Source organism: Ovis aries, chromosome 12 (assembly GCF_016772045.2).
Source record: "Ovis aries strain OAR_USU_Benz2616 breed Rambouillet chromosome 12, ARS-UI_Ramb_v3.0, whole genome shotgun sequence".
NCBI lineage: Eukaryota > Metazoa > Chordata > Mammalia > Artiodactyla > Bovidae > Ovis > Ovis aries.
This window is the reverse complement of record NC_056065.1, coordinates 2,848,289-2,872,559: the sequence shown is the minus strand read 5'-3', so window position 1 is coordinate 2,872,559 and position 24,271 is coordinate 2,848,289. Positions and strand designations below refer to the sequence as shown.

The 24,271-nt window shown below is 45.2% G+C and overlaps 1 protein-coding gene across 1 annotated transcript in view; it reads right to left on the bottom strand.

Annotated features, from left to right (window-relative positions):
- The window catches only part of TMCC2 (transmembrane and coiled-coil domain family 2), a 37,763-nt gene extending 31,569 nt beyond the window's left edge, over positions 1 to 6,194 (bottom strand). The window contains exon 1 of the mRNA XM_015099129.4: positions 5,673 to 6,194. Within this exon, the coding sequence (XP_014954615.2) occupies positions 5,673 to 5,879 (207 nt within the window). The 5' untranslated portion in view covers positions 5,880 to 6,194. The remainder of the gene's footprint in view (positions 1 to 5,672) is intronic.
- Positions 6,195 to 24,271: the final 18,077 nt, after the last annotated feature.

Genomic DNA, 24,271 nt, shown 5'->3' with positions numbered 1-24,271 from the left:
CCATGCACTGCAGCCTGCCAGGCTCCTCTGTCCATGGAATTCTCCAGGCAAGCATACTGGAGTGGACAGCCAATCCCTTCTCCAGGGGATCTTCCTGACCCAGGGATCGAACCCAGGTCTCCCGCATTGCAGGCAGATTCTTTATCATCTGAGCCCCGTCGCTATTTAATAAATTTCTGAGCGGAAACTCTGCACATCTACAAGATCATCTTAAAAAGGAGATTTAATCCTTAGACAATTACCTTTTCCAAAGATTTAAAAGCTCAGTTGCACAACTTTTTCTCATGTCTAGCCCAGATCTCTCCTGCTGCAGTTTAAACCTAATCTCAGTCTGTCATCTCAGTAACTGCCAAGATCGGGCTTCTTGGGGAAGGACGAACAGAGACCCAGGAGCCTGGATGTGTTGACTGTCCTCACAAATGGCTTAGGTCAAGGCCCATGTCCTCCCAGCTAGCTCTGTTTTCCAAGTGGACATCATTCAGCTAACCTGGCTGGACGCCTTTAGCCAATAGGTATGAAAAGTCAAATATTATCTTTTTCATACAGTCACAAAACGTACCTGTGATCCCTCAAACAGCTTTGTTTTAAATTCTTAACATGGAGAGAGGCTTAAGTGTTTGGTTGATGAAGGGGGACCCTGTCCAGTGTGGCCTCGTTCTAAGAACGTATCATTCTTAACTATGAGGATTTCAAAGCCCATTTCTTAAAGGAGAAATGAAAACAGACGTGAGTTTTGAGTTGGCCTCCAAGACCACCACTGAGAAGCCACCTGAATTTGTTTTCCCCAGCCCTGACACGTATTTTTTAAAACTTCAGCCCCCTAATTCAGGTTCTATCAGATGTTTCAATTCCTTGCTGAAGGAGAGAGTCTTATTAATGGGATTGGCAGTGAAGACAATTAAATACACACAAAAAACAGCACATTCTGTAGATGCCAAGCCTACGAGACAGTTCTCACTGGAACAAGGGCAGCTGGGGATTCATCTAGAACCCAATATGCAGCAGAACAGACAGCTTCATTTGGCATGTGCTTTCGCATCGGCCAACAATTCCTCCCGAGTCCACGTCCAGAACGTCTCTGAAAATTCCTGAAGGCAGAGGGGGTGGGGGAGGGGCAACCAGTCCCAAGGACCCTCCATGTTCCTTCCGTTCGGTCCAGGTGGGACAAAAACAGACACCCTCTGCATTCTTCATCGCCCTCCACTGTGCCTGACTACTTACAGGGCTGGGCAACTGCATCTGGTCAAAGAGGAACTGGCCTTACCCGGGACCTGGCACTTGCCCTCTCACGTAGAAAGTGCTCTCCTCTTCTTTGGTAATTAAAGTTCCACCCTTTACAACTTGCTCAAAGCACACGTCTTCTGATCAACCTCTTATGTTTCTGATTTCATCAATGATGCTCGAAGCACCCTTAAACTTAGGTGTGCTTTGATGATGACTTTCTTGCAAGTGTTTCGGCCTGTTTGCCTGGAGGCCGAGGCGGTACCTGCTGCCAAAGAACTGATTCCCCATTTCCTTATTCTTGGCTCTACCTCAACTCTATCTCTCCAGATGAAACCTCTCCTAGGGTCCTGCTCCCACCTGAGACTGCAGAAATCTTCACGCTGGAACATGTCCCTTCTGCAGGACAGCTGGGGGCCCCTGTTGCAGAAGGCCACAGAGAGCCCTGCCTACCGCCGGAACCGTTCACAGGCACCTTTCCACCCCACCAGCATCCCACGAAGCTGCTGATCTTCTCCGTTGAAAAAGTAGAGAAAGTGAGGCCCATAAATTTTATCAAAACCCAGGGCCTTAAAAATAAACAAAAGAACAGAAAAATAAGCAGAAGCTTCTTGGAATGTAAATGTTCCCCCTCTTGGGTAGCAGGTAGCTGGGGTGTCTATTTTGCCCCTGTTATTTAAAGGGCACACATACTCTCAGACACTTTTACATACAAGGCATGTTTCACAATCTAAAACAGGCTTTCCCATGGGAGGTCAGTGTCTGCTGCCCTGTGAAGCCTTCGCCAGCGGGCTCTCCGGGAGCAGCGAGGAACATGGTGCACCTGTGCTCAGCACAGGCTGCGAGCCAGCAAGGACAGTCCTACGGATTCAGCTGTGACTTTCCCTCAGCTCTTTGGTTTTGAATCGCTCTTCACTCCAAGCAGACAGGAAGAGCAGTGAACGGTACAGATGAAGGCACCCAAGTGAGTCCCGAGTTACAAGCACTTCGAACCAGGACTGGGATGATGCACTTCAGAGCACCCCCTTCTTCTTGGAAAAAATATTAACACTGTTCAGAACTCTCTGGGGAAATGAATCGCACAGGCATCTGTGAAAGGAAAGAGAAGCTCAGGGAACGTCTAGGGGACAGTTTCTGGGCAGCACATCCAGAGCCTTCCTTTCACAAAGGCCAAGTCCTCCAGTTGTTCAGGGGTGAGAGAGATGGCAAGGCAGATTTCCTCCCCTGCCCTTGGGCTTCTAAAAGGCCTCAGGGCACAGCCAGCTGACTCTCGTGCTTAGCCACCCATCCCGGGCCTCAGCGGCATCTGCCACATGTCGTGTTTCTAACAGGAACATGTGCTCCATGTCCCTTTCTGCAGTTTTCCCCGAGCTCCTCCCACTCCCGCTCTCACTGGCACTGGGTTTACTTGCTGGAAAATCTCAGTGTACTTTTGGTCAGCCAACACTCTCTGTAAGCAGCAATCGAATGTGTCCTCCTAGCTAGTAAGGAAACTGGCAAGAGCAAACGCCTGGATAATGACCACAAATGAATCCAAGACATGAACTCGAGTGGTTCAACGGAGTCCAAGCCACAAGCCAAGGGGGAAGGCGATGTGACTCTGAATTTTGGGGCTCCTGTTGCAGGAGTGTCTGGTCACATTGCCCCTGAAGATCACATCAAGTGCGCAGAGTAGCTGAGAAGGCCTCCAAAGCACCTGCATAAGCTGCCTGTGGGGCAATGTACTTTTTCAGGCTATTTTTCAATTAGAGTTTTAAAACTGCTGCTTAACTATTTTTCCTTCTCACTGGTCCTTCACGGCCCCCAATCGCAGATCCCAGGCTACCACAGGAGAAATCTACAGTGCAGTCCTCCACAACACTGAAGGACAAGAAGGGAGACCACCGGAGCCCCTGCTCCGGGGCTGCTCGACAAGCTTGTCTATCAGGGCACATGCGGATCACTCTGTCCTCTCCTTTCGCCCAACTTCCATGAGGTGCTTCAGACAAAGCCTTTTTTTTTTTCCTCAAGATGATTTCCTCCACTGCTCCTAATCCATCACAACGCCTGGAGCTGTTACAAGAAAACAGCGGTGGACTAAGGGACCAGAAATTCCTATTTCCAAAGTTTAAAATGAAAACAAAACCAAGCCAGAACTGCAGGTTGCTCCAGGCCAGACACAGGTAGGGGACAGGGGGTGTTAAAAAATCAAACTTACCCTATTCCGGTACCACCATCACACCTAAAACAAGGTAGCTTCTATGCAGCGCTACAGCCAAAGATGGGATTTTTCCATTGCTGGAAAACTATGCCAGTGCTGGAAAATAAGTTTAGACATACTTCAAAATTCCTAGTCCCTTTCCCCAGAAAAAGGCTCAGAAAAGTTGAGTCACTTGCCTGAGATCACACAGCAAATTAAACTGCGATAGCCCCCAAGTTGGTGTCTGTCTCTGAAGTCCCTACTTTGTAAACACGTGATAAAGCAGACGGACATAAACAGGAAAAGGCCCTGCTTGTCTCCCCGAGCTCCCACGGAGCAGGCAACAGCTAGGTTTTCCCTGAGCTGCCAGCCTGGGTTCACACAGCTATGGTCAGCTCAGAAATATGTTTTCTGATGGGGGTGGAGGACAACTTGGAAGGACAAGAAAAGAAGGTGTCCTTTTCTCACACCTGATCTCAACTGTGGTTCAGGGATGACCCGCATTTAATATCAAGTGTAGAGCTGTTGTTGCTGTGTCTGCCCCAACCAGAATGACAGTGTCAACCGCCACCACCCTCCCCCAAAAAGAGGGAGAGAGAGAGAGTATAAGAGGTAAGCGGGTGGAGATGAATGAGCTTCTTTCAGCAGCTTTATCCACAGAGACAAAGACACTGCAGCCCCCACCGCAAGCCCACCTTCCCTTGTGAAGGCAGCGGGGGACATGAACGGAGCCGGTGGTTTTCACTGCGGCCGGAGCTGAATCGTGGAGGAGTTTCCAAGGCTGCTTTTCATGGACTCGGGGTGAGGATCCCATCTCACCAAGGAATCAGGATGTGCTGGCCAGACCCCTCTGGATCAGCCCAGAAGGAAGCTGAAGTTTGCAGCAGAAGGCTGCCCCTGCCCCACGTCAGCACTAAGGGCAGCCCTTTTCCTTCACCATCTCATTGAAAATAGGAACCACGGCTCCTGACCACTCAGGTGGGCTCAGAGGTGGCAGGTGGGCCAGGTACCAAGGACTCTCCCTGAACTGCCTACCCAGTGGAGCTCATCTTACACATAAAGCTAGCCCCGATCCTCTGAAAAAGGGCAGCCGCAAAATCAGAGGTTACGTTCAAATAACTGCCACCAATTTTTAAGACACACACATGGAGGCAGAAGTCACCTTCTTACCCCTCCCCAGGAAACACAGACAGGGGACACACACTCACCTGCGCTCTGACTTCCTGGCTCTGTGCCGCTCAGGCCAAACGAGGAGTGTCATTGGTTTATTCTGGCGAGCTCCTTAGTGGCTGCTGCCGTAGGAGACAGGCTTTATTTAACATAATGGAGTCCTTTTGCTCCCCTAGCCAAGACCTTGCACCCCCTCTGGAGAAAATCTCCCCAAGGCATCAGTCTCCAAGGCGTCTAAGTTCCTTCCTTGGGCTGACATCGCTCTCAGCCCGGCGGTGAGCTTGCTTGAGAAGCCTGAGCCTGCAATTCCTGTGGCAGCTCCAGCAAAGGTGCATTATTTATCACAGCTGCTGTTTTAGTTAATATAGAGACATATCCAGTACAGCTCAATAATTGTCTCGGCAACCTAAGCTGGAAAATAAAGGACTCCCAACTGCAAGTGGCCGCCTCTCTCAGATCCTGGTTCTCCCTGCCGGCTCATCATGTGTGCAACTTGAACCGAGGCCCCAAACCAGCGCAAGCACCAAGCGGCCACCTGTCAGTTCTCCACCCTGGGGGCTGGTTTAGGAAACCAGCCCGGATCTCCAAGCACTAGCTTAACCTCTGGCTCCACCTAACGGCAGGAAACCCACACTCCCCTTTCACAGATGGACAAACTGAGCTTCAATCCAGGAAGGTCCCAGAAGGAGGAAACTAATTCAGCAAAGGAGCTAATGGTCCTTTGCTTGGGTTCCCACCCCTGTTATCTCCTTCCCCTTCCAGGGAGGGGAAGGGATGTCAACTTTTTAGTTAGCATTTCGGATTTCTCCAGCTCTTTGTCTGCGAATAGCGCTTCACACACATTATTCAAACAACCTCCGATGCGTGAGTCACTAGAACGTCTGCTGAATAATGAGGAACAAACACAGAGGCCTGAAATAAGCTGAAAGACAGAGGCACAAATGGTACCTGAGATCTAGCCCAGGGTCTGGCTGAACATCTGCCCATCCTCTCTGACCTCTGTCTGGCTTCCCCATCACTTTTAGCCTGTTACAGCACTTCTGCGTGGGGCGGGGAAAGCTAAGTCGCCGGTTGAGCTCTCAAGGGGAGGGTCTGCGCTCACCTTTAAATCGGGAGGCTTGCTTCGGGGACCCGGGTTGGGCGCCGCGGCAGCGCCCGCATCCGAAGTTGGCCCGCCAGCAGAGTTAGCACCCGCGGCCTCCCCAGGCCGGATGTCCGCACCCGGCAGGTGGCAAGCAGCATCTTCCAGCCCGGCTCCATCCTCCTCGCCCTGCTGTTGCTGCAGCTCGTCCGATTTGCACCTCTTCATGGTGTAGATGGGTCGGCAAGGGGAATCTGTCCTTCCAGCGCGCCGTCCTGGGGGGAGACCGCACCCCCTCTTACACTCAGAAACGAGGCTCCGGGTCTAAATTATTAACGAGGAGGGGAGTCGGGCGGATCACAATTTCTTGAATTGAAAAAATAAACCTTTTCAAGGGAGGGTGAGGAAAGGGCGAGGAGCGGGGAGCCTTGGTTACAGCTTGGAATAGTTCATCGCCACCCGGGGAGCGAAGGCAGGTCACAGTCGAGGTTGGGCAGCAGGAGTCCTTGGGCAGTCATTGGAGCGGGAGGAGGAAGACAGCCCCCGGCCCCCAAACTTTCTGCTTCAGGGCACGCGCAGGGCGGAGGAGAACCGGGCGGCACCGCGCATCCCTCCCGGCGGGCCGGGCTGCTGGGCGCGGCAGGCATGGGGCGGCCGGCCGGGCAGGTCCTCGTCTGCCGCCCTTGGCGGCGACTGCGGCCGCCCGCCCCGCCGCGGGCCCCCGGCCCGCACCTGCCGGCGGAGGAGCCCGCAGCGCGCCCCCGCCCCGCCCGCGCGCCCGGCCCCCGCCCGCCGCACCGCCTGCTGCAAAGCCGCCGCCGCGGCCTGAGCCCGCGGCCAGCGTGCAACCTAGCCGGCCGGTGCGGCGGCCGGGCGGGGGAGGCGAGGCTAGGAGGGCGTGACGACGGCCGCCGGCCAATGGGGAGCCCCGAGGGCCGGGGGGGGCGTCGCGGCCGCGTCCTTGGGGTTGGTTGCACCGCGCGATCCCCCAGGAGCAATCCGGAGGGCTGGAGTGCTGCGTCTTAGCATTGCGGACAGCGGGCTGCGGAGTTGAGATCAGGGGCGTCGGGCCACCGAGGCGCGATTTTAGCAGAAGCACCCGAGGGACCCTTGCAGCAAACACTCTGTCGGGGTGTCCCCCACCCACTCATTTTATTTGGCGGGGAGGAGGCGACATAGGGATGCTTATCATCACGCCTTTTTTGCTCTAACTTCGCACATTATAGCATCTCTTCGGTGAGGAAGACGCAGATCCTAAGACCCTTGATCTGAAACGCGGACAGATTGCTACCTTCAGAGCTGCAAATGCAAAGGGAAGGAAGAGAGCGGGTGTTCTTCTGCCCCATCGCCTCCTCCCCTAATTATCTAAAGAGTCTCAGCTTTGTGCTCAGAAATAAGAAAGTATCTCATTTTTGAACACAATAATGTATGTGAGTGTTTTTGCAAACTGTGAAGCAGCTTTTAGATAAGAAGGGGTTTTAATGACAGGAGGTTGACACGTGGAAGAGAGGAAAGGAATTCAATCTTTTCCCTCCATAAATCTCAGCAAAACTGCACTGAGTAATCTGGAGGCAGAAGAGAGTGAATACTGGGGTTACCAAGAGATGGAGCCGGGTAATAATGACAACCCTATTCTAGTGATTACTTGTGATTACTGCGGATACCATGGGTTTTGCCCACCCAGCAGCCTAGATGAACAGTTTTGGAAGTAGGTTCCAGGACCAGCAGCCTCAGCATCACCTAGAAACTTGAGAGAAGTGCAAATTATTGGACACCATCTAGACCTATTCAGAGAAGGCAATGGCTCCCCGCTCCAGTAATCTTGCCTGGAAAATCCCATGGATGGAGGAGCCTGGTGGGCTGCAGTCCATGGGGTTGCTAAGAGTGGGACGTGACTGAGCGACTTCACTTTCACTTTTCACTTTCGTGCATTGGAGAAGGAAATGGCACCCACTCCAGTGTTCTTGCCTGGAGAATCCCAGGGACGGGGGAGCCTGGCGGGTTGCCATCTATGGGGTCGCACAGAGTCGGACACGACTGAAGCGACTTAGCAGCAGCAGCAGCAGCCAGACCTATTGAATCAGAAATAGTGGGTCCCAAGATCTGTTTCAACAAGTCTTTCAGGTCATTCTGATGCACGCTAACGTTTGAGAACCACTGGCCTAGACCGTAGTGAAGGGACCACTTAGTGTGTGAGTCACAGTGATCTCTAAGGCGTTTCACAGTTTCCCAAGCTCTTTCACACCCATAGTACCATTCTAGCCTCAATTCACTTACCCTTTCAGTCCTGCTAGTCTGTGAGTTTCCTGACTGTTCTTTTTCCCAGTCCAACCACTTGTTTTAATGCGTGTCCTAGAAGAGCCTAAGTTGTTAAGTATTTGCTTCAGCCAAGCAGCTACTTTCTAAACAAGGCAGCTCCAATTTTAGAACACAGAAGTTTAGAATGGGCTAGAAATGTAAAGCCCCTCCACCTCCATTACACAGTGTCAGGCACAACGTGGAAAACGAGGCCACAAGTCTCTAGCATTTTCAGTAGTGGGGGAAAAGCAGAATGCCAGTCAAATCTGTGGCAGGACAAGGCAGAACCAGTCGGGGCTGATGACCCTGGTGCACGATGTCACTGTCCCCTGATGGCTCACCCCAGGGAAATGCAGGGGTCCCACAGACCCTGGACAAGTCTCGGGTGGCAAATGGTGAGTGCATATGGATGTACGTTCATGACCTGACTCTAGGCCGAAGAAAAGTGGAGGCTGTCAGTGTGAAGCTCTAAGGAAGCAGAGACCATTATCATTCTGAATTACATTTCCTTTCCATACTAGGTTGAAGCTGACTTTGAATTTTATATTTATATTTTCATGTACACATAGCATGATGTCCAGATTTCCCGTTTGTGCCCATGTTTTCCGAGGAGTGATGCAGGTCAATAAAAAAGTGTGTTTCATGAAATCAGCCAATACTTTACATTCAGTTTTGGAGAGACAGCGTTGAGAGGTTAGGAGCTCAGACTCTGCAGCCAGTCTGCTTGTGGAGAAATCCTGGCTCTGCTATCCACTGACTGGGATTGGAGGCAAGTTATCTAACCTCTTTAAGCCCCAGTTTCCTCATTTAGAAGTGGTGATGCCAACCTTATAGGGTGTTGGGTATCATAGGGTGCTATATATATAATATATACAAAGCACTTAGACATTGCCCAGCAGAGTGAAGGCCATCGATTTAAACAGAAATGTCATCCAGCTTCAAAAAGTTGAACATTCCACTCCAGTGATTCTATCCTCCGGAGTTCAAATGTGTCTCACTCATTTCTGACTTAGGTTGAGTGTCATATTATGCTGCCAAAGAAATTTGGGTGAGAAGTTGTGTAAAGAGCTGTGTGACATGCAATCACCAGTTTGAAAATGATGACAAATATTCATGAGCCATAGTCAATTACTGAGTACCTAAAATAAAGAGAACTTGAAAATACTTGGATTGAAATTTTATTTAAAGGACTAGATTATTCTATTAAAGGTTTCCTGGGAAAATGTAGGCACATACTATATTTTGATGTTCACGATAAGATAAAAATGTAAAAGTTTACAATACAAGAAATTATATTCAGTATGTAGGAGTAGCATTTTCCAGCTTACTTTGGTTCCACTGGTTAATTATAAATAAATAACATGATGTAGTGGGAAGAACACTTGTCTTGGCATTAGAAAATTCATGTAAGAATTCTGGTTCTGTTACTCTCTGCATGTTTTCGGGCAACCAAATCCCTTTACCTCTCTTATCCTTGGTTTTCTCTTCTGTAAACAGGGCCTAATAATATCTATCCTCACATGCTTTTTGTAAGGATTAAACTGAAAATGCTTGTTGAAAAACGAGTGTGGAAACACTTGACACACGGTATGTGCTCAGTAAGCCTGAATGAAACAAAAACAATTAACAGACTCATCTAAACACACTGTCTGCCACATGAAAAAGGTGGGATTATCCCACTAAGCTTAATGCTTTTTGTGGAAGGAAATCCCAATTAGGCTGCTGAAAGGGGACACTCCTGGTAATATCAAATTTGCTAAACTAGTAAGTGTATAAACAAGGAGGATAAAGATTAGGTTTATAGAATCCTGTTTTCCTTCTCAACAGCCAGTTCATTTACCTTGAAAATGATGAAGCCTTAATTGTTGAAGATAAGGTGTCAAGATCAACAGGTAAGCACAAAGTTGTTTCCCTTTTTCTTTTTTTTGTAAATCCAATTAATTCTAAGAAATAAAAGACTTCGCTTTTCCCAGTAGCAAGAGGCAGGAAATTGTTTCCTATTCTGTGGGAATTCATAAAAAAATTTTTAAACATCAAGTGGGTTGTCAGAGCTATTTTAAAATTTAGCATACTAACCAGAGTGCTTTGCTTAGAAGGTAGAAGTACTCTCTTCAGACACTAAGTGTAATAGTTTTGATCACTGCATCTTGATCCCAGCATCACTACCAGTATTCCTTTGTCATTGTAATTTTCTTCCCTTTCTTTTGGAGATTTCCACTTCCACTCGAAGCTCTCCCTAAAAGAAACTGGGTTCTGCTGGCATAGGAGGCGTGAACTATGCAAATAACCATCAGGGAGATTGGCTGAAGAGTTGCTGACGTCACAGTCCCACCACCGAAGTACACGCTGTTTATTGGCTATTGTAAGAGGCAGGCAGGACTGGGAAGGCTCTGCATCACATGTGAATTGGAGAAGGCTCTTAAGTCTAAACTAAATTTTATTCTGTGGTTGTTTTTTTTTTTTAGTTAAAATGTGCTCAGAAGCATTTTCCAATATGTTATTACATTTTTCCATGTTATTCCATATGTTATTACGTCAACATATGTCTAGGTAAACATTTCAAATGATTATTTACCATTCTATCAAGTGACTATTTCAAGGTTTATTTAACCTCTATCCACCTTATTCTCAGCCATTCATTTCAGCTTTTTGCCTTCAGGTATAAAACTGTAATTACCGTTTTTATTGAGAAATTGTGTTTATTATTTCCTCCATTGCATAGAATCTCTGATACCTAACTAGCAATGCTTTAAAGGAGTAAACAAGCCTGGCCTGTCACTTCTGTGACCACTTTTCTCCTGGCTTTCCTAAGACCTGCATGGGAAATCCAAAGTCTGTCTCATCCCTGGGAGCAGTGAATCTCCTATCTGTAATAAAAAAGGGGAAGTTCCTGCTTCTAATTTCAGGTCGGGTGCATATTCTTCATTCTGGGTGCTTGTTGCTTCTTAGCAATGGGAGAAAAGTCACAGGAATCATGGCCAGAACAGAGGAGGTTTGTGAAGCATAAACTTAAACCCTGATTGTCCTGCTCTGTGTGAGAGCCTGGGGCTGGTAAAATGGCTGCTTTGTGTCCTTTCCCATCCCCATAGGGAATCCATACAAATCCCTAGACAATCTGTTACTTAAAGCTGAAAATGCTAGACCTTAAAATATCAGAAAGAAAGAAAAGAAAAGAAAGAGAAAATATCAGCTTTGCTCCGAGAGTCTCAGTTGTTTATTATTTTACATCTGAAGATAAATATCTAGGGCAGTTCCAGCTATTGTTCTGTGTGGCACTTTTAAATATAACAGTAAAAGCAAGCACAAAGAACCATAGGGGTTAGGCATTTTGCTCGGAACCTTATGAATTCTCTCTTAATCTGCATGTCCAATCCACAAGGTGAGTGTTACTCACCTTACAAATGAGAAAACAGGCTCACAGAAATTATAGCACTTTCATAGGCCTGAGAGCTACACTTTCCTCTGTTTGACTCCGAACCTAAAAGCCTGATAGTCTTTTCCTAACTGTAATTTTGAGCCATTCTTGGGGTTAAGAATTTATCAGTGATTATTAAGCTACAGTCAGATGCATCTCCATTCATTCAAATATATTTATGGAAGAAATATAATTTATAAAGGCTTTGCAAGACGCTTGTGGGAGATAGAGAACAAGAAAAGACATTGGTCCCTGCCTTTGGACTTAAAGTCCAGTTGGGGAAATGAGACACAAATGAAATGTAAAACAACCACCTAAGATTTAAGTGGTAATGTCTGTCAATATTCCTAGTGGGAGATAATTAAGTGTCACAGTCCAGAGAGAGAGAGAGATCTCCATGAGGGGTTAAGATGACTCCAAGTAAGAGTCTTTCATCCGTGAGTATTAAAAGGATAAAATGTCACTTTAGGATGATTCTGAAGCCTTTAAGTAGGTGAGAACTGTATAAATCTTCCTGAATATAGAATCATTCACTATTTGGATCTCTTTAATTTTATATCTGCATGTTTTTGAGTTTTTATGGATATTAGTGATAGGAAAGGAGAAGGCAATGGCACCCCACTCCAGTACTCTTGCCCGGAAAATCCCATGGACGGAGGAGCCTGGTAGGCTGCAGTCCATGGGGTTGCTAAGCGTTGGGAACGACTGAGCGACTTCACTTTCACTTTTCACTTTCATGCATTGAAGAAGGAAATGGCAACCCACTCCAGTGTTCTTGCCAGAATCTCAGGAACGGGGAGCCTGATGGGCTGCCGTCTATGCGGTCGCACAGAGTTGGACACGACTGAAGCGGCTTAGCAGTAGCAGTAGCAGCAGCAGTGATAGGAAAAACTTTTTTCTTTCTCTCTCTATTGCGTGAGACCACAGAGCAGTGTTTCTCAAAGTATGGTTTATGGACTACCAGCAACATAAACTACCTTGAAATTGAGTGGCACATGTTGATTCCTGCGCCTCATCCCAAACTAATGGAAACAGAATTTCTGGAGTGGAGCCTGAAAATCTGCACTTTAACCAAATAACCTAGATGGTTCTTATGCTCACTAAGTTTGAGAACCACAGATGTAGGGGAAGACTTAGTTGATCACAATTATTGATAGATTTGTGAATTAGTAGTAGCTCTGGTTTGATTCCTGGGTCAGGAAGATCTCCTGGATAGGGATAGGCTACCCACTCCAGTATTCTTGCCTGGAAAATCCCCATGGACAGAGGAGCCTGGCGGGCTTCAGTCCATGGGGTGGCAGAGTAGGACACGACTGAGTGACTAAGCGCAGCACAGCACCTTTGTATCAAGCATTCTATGTTTGGCATACACTCCCACTTAGTCTGTAAGACCACCTTTGTATATAAGTATCATAATCTCTGTTTTACAGAAGAGGAAAATGAAGCTCGAAGAAAATTAGAGATTCGCCCTAGGTCACCTGGCTAGAAAGAGCTAGCTAAACCAGTTCTGCTTGTCTTCAGTGTTTATGCTTTTCCCACAATGCCTGCTGTGCCTTGTGCCTTGGCACTGAATGCCTATTATATGTCATATGATTTCAGGTTAAATCTTTTAGTACCTTCCAGTGGCTGGCACTCTTGTCATGTAAGATAACTAGGATTCTTTTTGTGGACGGTAGCCCACCAAGCTCCTCTGTCCATGGGATTCTCCGGGCAAGAATACTGGAGTGGGTTGCCATTTCCTTCTCCAAAAGATATTAATATATTTCCCCAAATTACCTTCCACCAGTCGGAATGGAGCTTCTTATTCTAGTATGAACATGAAATTGCAAGATGATCAGTCTTGTCCTACTCTTTGTGACCCCATGGACTGTAGATTGTCCAGGCAAGAATACTGGAGTGGGCTGCCATTTCCTTCTCCAGGGGATCTTCCCGATCCAATGATCAAATGCCGGCCTCCTGCACTGCAGGCGGATTCTTTACCCTCTGAGCCACCAGGGGAGCCTGGTGGCTTTTCCTCAATTTTCTCAGATGACTTTTCCTCAATTTTGCTTCCTCCTGAAATTCCTAAAACATTTTCCACCTGCTACTGGGGCCTCCTTTCTCTGATGTTATTCATCCCGACCCTTTGCACCTAGTTCGGAATAGAAAACCGTTAAGTGAAGTCCAGGCTTGTTTCTAACAGCTACCACACCTCTTCCCAACACAAAAATGAAGAGCTCAGTCTGTCTGAATCAAGATGGAAATGTCAGCTGCTTGAAATATCTTCTGCTGATCTTGTGACTACAAAGAGAAAAAGACAACTTCATCAAGGAAACCTTTCCTGGGAAGGGGGAGTCACATTATCCCACATGAGATCTTATTCAAGAGTATTCATGCTTATGCTCTAAAGTGTTTTCAGGGAGTCTCTTATGCCCCTAGGGCACATCCAAGCAGATAGAGGGACAAAGGGTTGTTTTCATTGGTAAATCTCCCAGGCTCGCCTTAAACCTCTCACAGGGTGCTGGTGAAAGAAGACCGTGCTGCCCTTCGAGATGCAGTGACGTAGCATAATTCAGTGATATAGAGCTGGAGCCACATAAATGCCTGCACCCTTTCCCCCAGGAAAACCCTCCTGGGAACTATCCTGGGAAATAATCCAAAAAAAGAAAACAGGCACAACAACAAAAAAATGTCTGTAACAGTGAAAAACCCCAAACCACCTAAGTCCCCAAGAATAGGGAGTGGATGAACACCAGTGGTATAAAAGATAACGGAAAGTCAGGCTGTTATTAAAAGACGTAAATATGGAGACTATCTACACACAAAAAGCCTTCTTTAAATAATATAAAGGGAAAGCACTAGAAAGCAAATTGTGTTGAGCTAGAATAAGGGCTCTGGAGTCAAATGAATGTGTTTAAACTTAGACAAATCACTTAACCAGAGTCTCAATTTCTTCATCTATAAAATAGGGTTACAAATATATGACTTTCCAGGGTTGTCATAAGAATTAAAGATAATATCAACTAAGTGATAAAATTTGGGTAAAGCCTGTGTAAGGATAGAAGGGGAGTGCTAAGAAATAATCCTAAATTTTATGCCAAGATTTGAGACTATTGAAAATTTATTTGAAATGAATTATTTTTTATATTTTAAAGTGAAAGCTATTTTTCTTTTATTCCTTCTCACCCTTAAAAAATGTCATACTCCCCTATGTAGGAGATGTGTATCCATGTCATCTGGAAACCTGCTTAGGGATCAGTTCAGTTCAATCGCTCAGTCATGTCCGACTCTTTGTGACCCCATGAACCGCAGCACGCCAGGCCTCCCTGTCCATCACCAACTCCCGGAGTTCACTCAGACTCACGTCCATCGAGTTGGTGATGCCATCCAGCCATCTCATCCTCTGTCATCCCCTTCTCCTCCTGCCCTCAATCTTTCCCAGCATCAAGGTCTTTTCAAATGAGTCAGCTCTTCACATCAGGTGACCGAAGTATTGGAGTTTCAGCTTCAACATGAATCCTTCCAATGAACACCCAGGACCTATCTCCTTTAGGATTGACTGGTTGGATCTCCTTGCAGTCCAAGGGACTCTCAAGAGTCTTCTCCAACACCACAGTTCAAAAGCATCAATTCTTCGGCGCTCAGCTTTCTTCACAGTCCAACTCTCACATCCATACATGACTACTGGGAAAACCATAGCCTTGACTAGACGGACCTTTGTTGGCAAAGTAATGTCTCTGCTTTTGAATATGCTATCTAGGTTGCTCATAACTTTTCTTCCAAGGAGTAAGCGTCTTTTAATTTCATGGCTGCAATCACCATCTGCAGTGATTTGGGAGCCCCAGAAAATAAAGTCTGACACTGTTTCCACTGTTTCTCCATCTATTTCCCATGAAGTGATAGGACCAGATGCCATGATCTTCATTTTCTGAATGTTGAGCTTTAAGCCAACTTTTTCACTCTCCTCTTTCACTTTCATCAAGAGACTCTTTAGTTCCTCTTCACTTTCTGCCATAAGGGTGGTGTCATCTACATATCTGAGGATATTGATATTTCTCCTGTCAATCTTGATTCCAGCTTGTGTTTCTTCCAGCCCAGCATTTCTCATGATGTACTCTGCATATAAGTTAAATAAGCAGGGTGACAATATATAGCCTTGATGTACTCCTTTCCCGATTTGGAACCAGTCTGTTGTTCCATGTCCAGTTCTAACTATTGCTTCCTGACCTGCATACAGATTTCTCAAGAGGCAGGTCAGGTGGCCTGGTAGTCCCATCTCTCTCAGAATTTTCCACAGTTTATTGTGATCCACACAGTCAAAGGCTTTGGCATAGTCAATAAAGCAGAAATAGATGTTTTTCTGGAACTCTCTTGCCTTTTCCATGATCCAGCAGATGTTGGCAATTTGATCTCTGGTTCCTCTGCCTTTTCTAAAACCAGTTGAACATCTGGAAGTTCACAGTTCACATATTGCTGAAGCCTGGCTTGGAGGATTTTGAGCATTACTTTACTAGCGTGTGAGATGAGTGCAATTGTGCGGTAGTTTGAGCATTCTTTGGCATTGCCTTTCTTTGGGATTGGAATGAAAACTGACCTTTTCCAGTCCTGTGGCCACTGCTGAGTTTTCCAAATTTGCTGGCGTATGGAGTGCAGCACTTTCACTGAGCCCTGTTTTGAGAAGGGTTCTAGATCAGAGCTTCTGAAATCAGCTCCAGGGAAACAACAGGAGCCCTGAACACTGACACACAGGGAAGTTGCTCAGCCAGGTTCAAGACCTACTTTCCAGGTACTCAGGGATCTGTGTGAGGATTGCTGGGTAGTGCTCCCTCTTTCCACTACAGTTTGAGGATGGGGAATGTTCTTATGACCAGAATGACATCCTTTCACCGTTGCTCCAGAATCCTAACCCTCACCTCCATTAAACCACCTCCCTGCAGAGCTTGATTCATGAGAAATGGGGTAGGCAGGAGGATGATATGAAATATTTTCTTTTGGCTAAAATATATAGAGCATGTTTTTTTTGGGGGGAAGCATATTCTTTATGTCAGGCATTGTATTTAGTATATATTAATAGATACATACTAAGCCAGTTGGAATATGTTTTGGAATTCAGGTTTCAGAATCTTCCAGAAACCCTCCATGAAGATAACATAGACAAACGAAAGGGTATTATTGATAGGTTTTCATTTCTCCATCTTTCTCCATGCAGATCAGCCCAGAAAGATAAAAATATAACATGTTACAATGTCTTATGCTGGGCAAGCCAAGAAATTAACCAAAAATGAGTTCCACCAGAATGGCAGGTAACATAGTGAAAAAAGCATCAAAAACATTTAGACGTGGAAAAGCATTACCAATCTTCCAGTCTTATTGATGAGAAATAAACTGTAGCAAAACAATGTTCAGGGCTTCTTCTGGAAAGCTTTGAGTCAGTTACTTAAAAAACTTCTGGAAACTTTGTTCTTCTACTTGGCAGTAAAACAGATGACCTCCGTTTGGGGTTATACTAAATTTCTTCCAATTGATTGTTTTTCCTTCCCATGCTCTGCATCCTGACAGCCAGGAATGCCACTGATGAAATATTCAGCATTGGAATGATACTTGATGTATAATTAAATAGAATGCATTCAGCAATTCAGTTTCATAGACCTTTAATCTTCAGGTTAATAAACCTTCATGTAGAGAATCTCTAAGTAAAATCAAAATATTCTTGGAAATAGTCGATTTTCCTTGGAAAAATATATAATCCTGAATATATTTACTGTAGGTAGGAAAGAAACATTTATTAAGCATTCTTAAGAAATGTTAAGAATTAAGCAGGTAAAGTACTAACTGCTTTATACATTCTCATTTCTTCTTCCCAATTCTGTGAGATAAGCATTAGCTTCACTATACAGATAAAGTAACTGAGACTCGAAGAAGTTAAGTGATTCCTAATCGCAAAGCAGCGGAGTAAATCACAAAGTTAATCATAGCTCAGACCAGAACTCAGGCCAGATTCTGACTCCTGTGATTTTTCCTTAATTTTCACATTTCATTTCCAAAGCATTCTCTCTTCCTGTGAAGGGGGGATGGACTCACTCCATCCTCCCCAAAACAGAGTGATAAGCACAAGCACAGCACTCTGCCTTTTTACCAAGCACAGATCCAGGATTAGAGCCCAGGCTTGTAGCGGTCATCGTCATCTCCGTTATCTGTTACTGAATACTTTCTATGTGCAAGGCTCTGTACTAAGCATTTTAAATACTTTCCCCCCCCCCCCATTTCAATTCTCATTATAACCTTATAAGGTGGTCATAATTATTACCCCATTTGACGACTGAAAACAGAGATGCAGAGGAGCCAATAACTTGTCCAAGATTACACAATAGCAAGTCAGGACTAGAATTAAGGTTTGTAAAGATGATCACATAATTGATAAAAAGCAGTTGTCATTTGTGAATGCGTATGTGTTAATACTGCTTTCTTGCCGTTGTTGTTTTGGCTGCACCGGCTCCTCGCTGTGGCGTGGGGCTTTCTCTAGCCGTGGCACACGGCTTCTCTTGTCGGCAGCACAGGCTCTAGTGTGCAGGCTCAGTAGTTGCGGCATGCGGGCTTAGCTGCCCGACCAGGGATTGGACTCATGTCCCCTGCATTGGCAGATGGATTCTTAACCACTGGAGCACAGGGGAAGCCCCCAGAAACTGCTTTTTAAAAAGACGTTTTATTTCTACATACTTTGAGATTTATAATTGCATTGTTCTTTTTAATGCTCACAAGAACCCTATGAAGAAGGTACCATTATTCCCATCTTATGGAAGAGGAGCTAAGACTTATAGAAAATAAGTAATGTCTCCAATGGCTACAAATGGGACGGGGTAGAGCTAGGATTTGAACGCAGGTATCTTTAGCTGCAGTTCTGTTTTCTTAATTCTGAGGCCTTGAAGATTCCTGTTCTGTCCCTGGGCACCTTTTCTACTCAAAGTGTGGTCCACAGGCCAGCAGCGTTGGCATCAACTGGGAGCTTGTCATAAAGGTGGAACCCCAAACCCGCCCTGGATGTGCTGAATCAGATGTGTTAATTAATCAGATTTTAATAAGATGCCCACATGTGTATTGTGTACATTAAAGTTTGGGAAGACTGCTCTGCAACACACCAGTAATGTACAAGATAAGCAGAGAAGGCAGCAAGATTGTCTAGAATAGGGATTCTCAAACAAGTTCCCTTGGAACTCAGTTTTGAACGAAAAGGAGATATGTTCTACTGCTCAACTTGATAATGGTGATCTTTCCCCTAATTCACAGATAAAATTAAGTTAATGAATTGTATTTTCTCACCTTCCGTAATTCTTCCTCTCTTCTTTGGAGTCAAATATCACTTGCCTTTTAGTAACTTTAGAAGATGACAACAGTTGAACAAGCAGTAAATACCTATGAAAAACTCACAAACATTGTTTGTTGTATTTTTTCTTTAATTCGTAGGTGAAAAAAAAACACCTACAAAAATATTTATTTATTTATTTATGGCTGTGCTGGGTCTTTGCTGCTGTGTGCAGGCTTTCCCTAGTTGCAGAGAAGGGGGCTACTCTCTGTTTTCAATGCACGGGCTTCTCATTGCAGTGGCTTCGCTTGCTGTGGAGCAGAGGCTCTAGGGCCCGAGGGCTTCAGTAATTGTGGCACATGGGCTGAGTTGCTCCACCGCATGTAGGATCTTCCCACGTGGGATCAAACCTACGTGCCCTACATTGGCAGGCGGATTCTCCATCACTGGACTACCAGGGAAGCCCTGTGGGTTTTTTATTTCTTGGACTTGCGATTGTGATTTCATGCTGAATAGTTGAGAATAGTCATATCTTCTCTTAGCAAACTTGTTCCAAATTCACATGACAGAATTCAATATTAATGTCTGTTGGTGGAGCACAAAAAGCACTGATTTCCACCTATATGAACATGAGGATCAGGTGGTCTGGGATCTGTTTAGCAATCATCTAACCTAGAGAAACTTGCTATAGGAAAGTTAGAAAAAGTAACATGTGCTGTGCTGTGCTTAGTCAGTCAGTCGGGTCTGACTCTTTGTGACCTCATGGACTACAGGGCACCAGGCTTCTTGGTCCATGGAGATTTTCCAGGCAAGAATACTGGAGTGGGTTGCCATGCCCTCATCCAGGGAATCGTCCCAAGTCAGGGGTCAAACCAAGGTCTCCTGCACTGCAGGCAGACTCTTTACCAACTGAGCCACCAGGGAAGCCCAACATTTCTTATCTATCCCTCTTCTTCCCAAGAGGATCAATATTAATAGATACAAACATAAGCTACTGGTTCTTTCCAGATAGAAATATGCAAGGTTTTAAAACATGTTCTCTTTTGAGTTTTTCTGGATATTCAAAAATATCTACAGTGAACATCCAGCAAATATCTAATGGACATTTACTAAGTGACAGGCACTGTTTTAGGTGCTGGGATACAGCAATAAGCAAGCCAGACAAAAATCTCTCTTCTGGATTGGTGGTTGTCCAAAGCTGAGGTGAGGATGAGGATGGCATAAACTTCCAGTTATAAAATAAATAAGTCATGGGCATGTAATGTACAGCATGTCAACGAGAGTTAGTGATACTGTAACTGCATATTTGAAAGTTGCTAAGAGAGTGAATCTTAAAAGTTCTCATTACAAGAAAAAACCACTATGTATGGTATGGATGTTGACTTATTGTGGTGATCATTTTGCGATATACACACATATCAAATCATTCTGTTGTATACCCGAAACTAATGTAATTGTTGTTCAGTCGCTCAGTTGTGTCCAACTCTTTCAGACCCCATGGACTGCAGCACGTCAGGCTTCCCTATCCTTCACCATCTCCCACAGCTTGCTCAAACTCATGTCCATTGAGTCGGTGATGCCATCCAACCATCTCATCCTCTGTCATCCCCGTCTACTCCTGCCTTCAGTCTTTGTCAGCATCAGGGTCTTTTCCAATGAGTCTGTTCTTCCCGTTAGGTGACTAAAGTATTGGAGCTTCAGCCTCAGCATCAGTCCCTCCAATGAATATTCAGGGTTGATTTCCTTTAGGATTGACTGGTTCGATCTCCTTGATGTCCAAGGGACTCTCAAGAGTCTTCTCCAACACCACAGTTCAAAAAGCATCAATTCTTCGGCACTCAGCCTTCTTTACGGTCCAACTCTCACATCTGATACATGACTACTGGAAAAACCACAGCTTTGACCATATGCACCTTTGTCAGCAAAGTAATGTCTCTGCTTTTTATATGCTGTGTAAGTTGGTCATAGCTTTTCTTCCAAGGAGTAAGCGTCTTTTAATTTCATGGCTGTCGTCACCCTCTGCAGTGATTTTGGAGCCCAAAATATAAAGTCTGTCACTATTTCCATTGTTTCCCCATCTATTTGCCATGAAGTGATGGGACCAGATGCCATGATCTTCGTTTTCTGAATGTTGAATGTTAAACCAGCTTTTTCACTCTCCTCTTTCACTTTCATCAAGAGGCTGTTTAGTCCCTCTTCGCTTTCTGCCATCCGGGTGGTGTCATCTGCATATCTGAAGTCATTGATATTTCTCCCTGAAATCTTGATTCCAGCTTGTGCTTCACCCAGCCTGGTATTTCTCATGATGTACTCTGCATTGAAGTTAAATAAGCAGGGTGACAATATACAGCCTTGACATACTCCTTTCTCAATTTGGAACCAGTCTGTTGTTCCATGTCCAGTTCTAACTGTTGTTTCTTGACCTGCATACAGTTTTCTCAGGAGGCAGCTAAGGTGGTCTGGTATCCCCATCTCCTTCAGAATTTTCCACAGCTTGTTGTGATCCACACAGTCAAAAGCTTTAGTGTAGTCAATGAAGCAGATGTTTTCCTGGAATTCTCTTGTTTTGTCTATGATCCAGTGGATGTTGGCAATTTGAACTCTGGTTCCTCTGCCTTTTCTAAATCCAGCTTGAACATCTGGAGGTTCTCAATTCACGTACTGTGAAACTAACATAATGTTGTATGTCAATTATACCTTAATAAAAACCAGAATCTTGGTCCTGATATCAGTATTTTTGGGCCTTTCCTCTTGGGCTGCTCAGATTCCTTGAAGAAGACACTGCATGTTTCCTCTCTGAAGAATAAACATATCCAGAGATCCAGGAATTAAACAGAGGAGGAGAGTTGGGAATCTTCACATCCAACATCCATTAGTTCATTTAATCTCCATTTTTAAACAGAGATCTCTGAATCAGCCCTCTCTGGAGAGTAAGTACTTCAGTCTTCTGAGGAGTGGAGTCAGGGGGACAGTTGAACAAAGGGAAGGTGACTTGGAGATCTGACTGCTCTTAGACAGCTTCCAGACTCCTTTTTAAAATCCCTGCCCAGTGTACAACCTGTACATGGCAGCCCTATTGTCCTATACCCCCACAGTAGCTAGTGGAGGTGGGGAGACCTACTGTTACAACTCCTGAGACTTGAGGTATTCTGCAGTACAGATCAGGTTGGGTCTCAGCTTTTCCCACTTCGGGTTTCGGATTCAGGTTTTTCCAGGCTAGTAACTTTGTTAACACTTGTCCATTTGCTTTTCAGCTTCTACTTTGTTTTCTGGTTTTGCTACTGGCTCCTCTCATTATTGCAGGCTTATGATTTGAAAAAATTTCATTACTATCATTTTAGTTGTGTTCTAGGAGGGAACAACAGTAGATCTGTGTATTTATTTTCATGAAGTGTTTAACACTCATAACTTTCAGGAAACACTGTCCTATACTAACATAAATCCTCTCTTGTCCTTAGATGTTTGAAAAGAATTTTTTTTACTTGTAGATGATTGTAATTTAGAAAGAGTTCACTGTCATTTACATCCTTTAAAGTTTTAAATAGCAGGAAACAGAGCTTCCCTGGTGGCTCAGTGGTAAAGAATCTGTCTGCCAATGCGGGAGACACAGGTTCAGTCCCTGATTACAGAAGATCCTATACGCCGTGGAACAACTCAGCCAGGGCACCACAAGTGCTGAGCTTGTGCTCTGGAGCCCAGGAGCTGCAACCGCTGAGACCATGTGCTGGAAGTGCTGAAAGCCCGAGCACCCTAGAGCCTGTGCTCTGTGCCAAGAGAAACCACCGCAGTGAGAAGCCCGCATACCACGACTAGAGAGTAGCCCCTCGCTGCAACGAGAGAAAAGCCTGCGAAGCAAAGAAGACCCAGCGCTGCCGAAAACAGATAAATAAACAGCCGGAAACAACTGCTCATTCTCCCCAGCAGATCAAATTGGAGATGAGAATATAGATATTAAAAATTAGGTATCTAAAAGATTAGTTACGGCTGCATTGCTCATAATATCAAAAGACTGCACAAAGCCTAGAGGTTCATCGACAGAGGACTCGTTAAATAAAACATCCTAATCCATATCTTTTTTTTTTTCAATATTGGTTATATTCTCTGTGCTGTACAAAATATTCCTGTAGCTTATTTTTCTTAAGATTTTCTTGGCTGTGCTAGGTTTTCGCTGCTGCTCACAGGCTTGCTCTGGTCGCGGTGTGCGGACTTGCTGTGACAGCCTCTCTGTTGCACAGCACAGGGTCTAGGGCGTATGGCCTTCCGTACTTGTGCCTGTGGGCTCAACTACCCCGAGGCACATGAGATCTTCCCAGACCAGGGATCGAACCACTACCTCTTGCATTGCAAGGAGAATTCTTAACCACTAGACCACCAGGGAAGCCCAAGGCAGATCTTTACTTTCTGGTGTGGAAAAGTCTGTAAGGGCAGAATAGAGTAAGTATGTGAAAGTGAAAGTGTTAGCTGCTCAGTCCTGTCTGGCTCTTTGAAACCCCAAGGACTGTAGCCCCTCAGGCTCCTCTGTCCATGGAATTATCCAGGCAAGAATACTGAAATAGGTAGTCATTCCCTTCTCTAGGGGATCTTCCCAACCCAGGGATCAAACCTAGGTCTTCTGCATTGCAGGCAGATTCTTTACCATCTGAACCACCAGGGGAGTCCAGAGAGTGAGTATAGTATGCTATAGTTGGAGTTTTAAAATATATTTATATAGTATTGACATTTGCAACAGTGCTTACCTCTCAGGAGAGGAGCTAAGTGACTGGGAGAAAGGCAGTAGAAAGAAGACTTCGTTTTCCCTTTCATACCTTTTGCACTATTTGAATTTTGCACCACAGTCCTATACTACTTACTTTAGAAATAAATAAAGAACTAATGAATAGTTTTTAAAAGGATATGCTCTATGACCTGCACCTCCTTGATTACTTCTTTCTAGCCACATTTCACTCTTTCTTCAAGATGCTAATTCCCAATTCCCTTTTTGGACAGCTCCAGCTCAGCTACTCTCTCATAGGATCTCCTTTGCTAGAAATTATTCTATGCGGCAAATTGCCACACATTGCTTTGTTACAGCACTTCTTCTAAGTAGTATCGGCCATTTTATATTAAACTTTTCATTTTGTATTTTCATTTCTGTTTCACTGAGCCTTTTAGGGGTTGCATGGGGATTTCAAAGATTAAGAATGACCAGTGGAGAATACGTGAGCAAGTAAAAGGGAGGGAGAACATGAGAAGGAATGGGAATATCCTCCTTAGGGGCAGACTTCACATGCATTTGCCAAGTAGAGATTCATGTGAAGCAGTGACCCCTTTTCATACAATGCTGAGAGCCCCTGATGGAGTAGCCATCATGGTCAACAAGAGAATCCAAAATGCAGTACTTGGATGCAGTCTCAAAAACGACAGAATGATCTCTGTTCATCTCCAAGGCAAACCATTCAATATCACAGCAATCCAAGTCTATGCCCCAACCAGCAATGCTGAAGAACCTGATGTTGAAGAGTACTATGAAGACCTACAAGACCTCCTAGAACTAACACCCAAAAAAGATGTCCTTTTCAGTATAGGGGACTGGAATGCAAAAGTAGGAAGTCAAGAAACACCTGGAGTAACAGGCAAATTTGGCCTTGG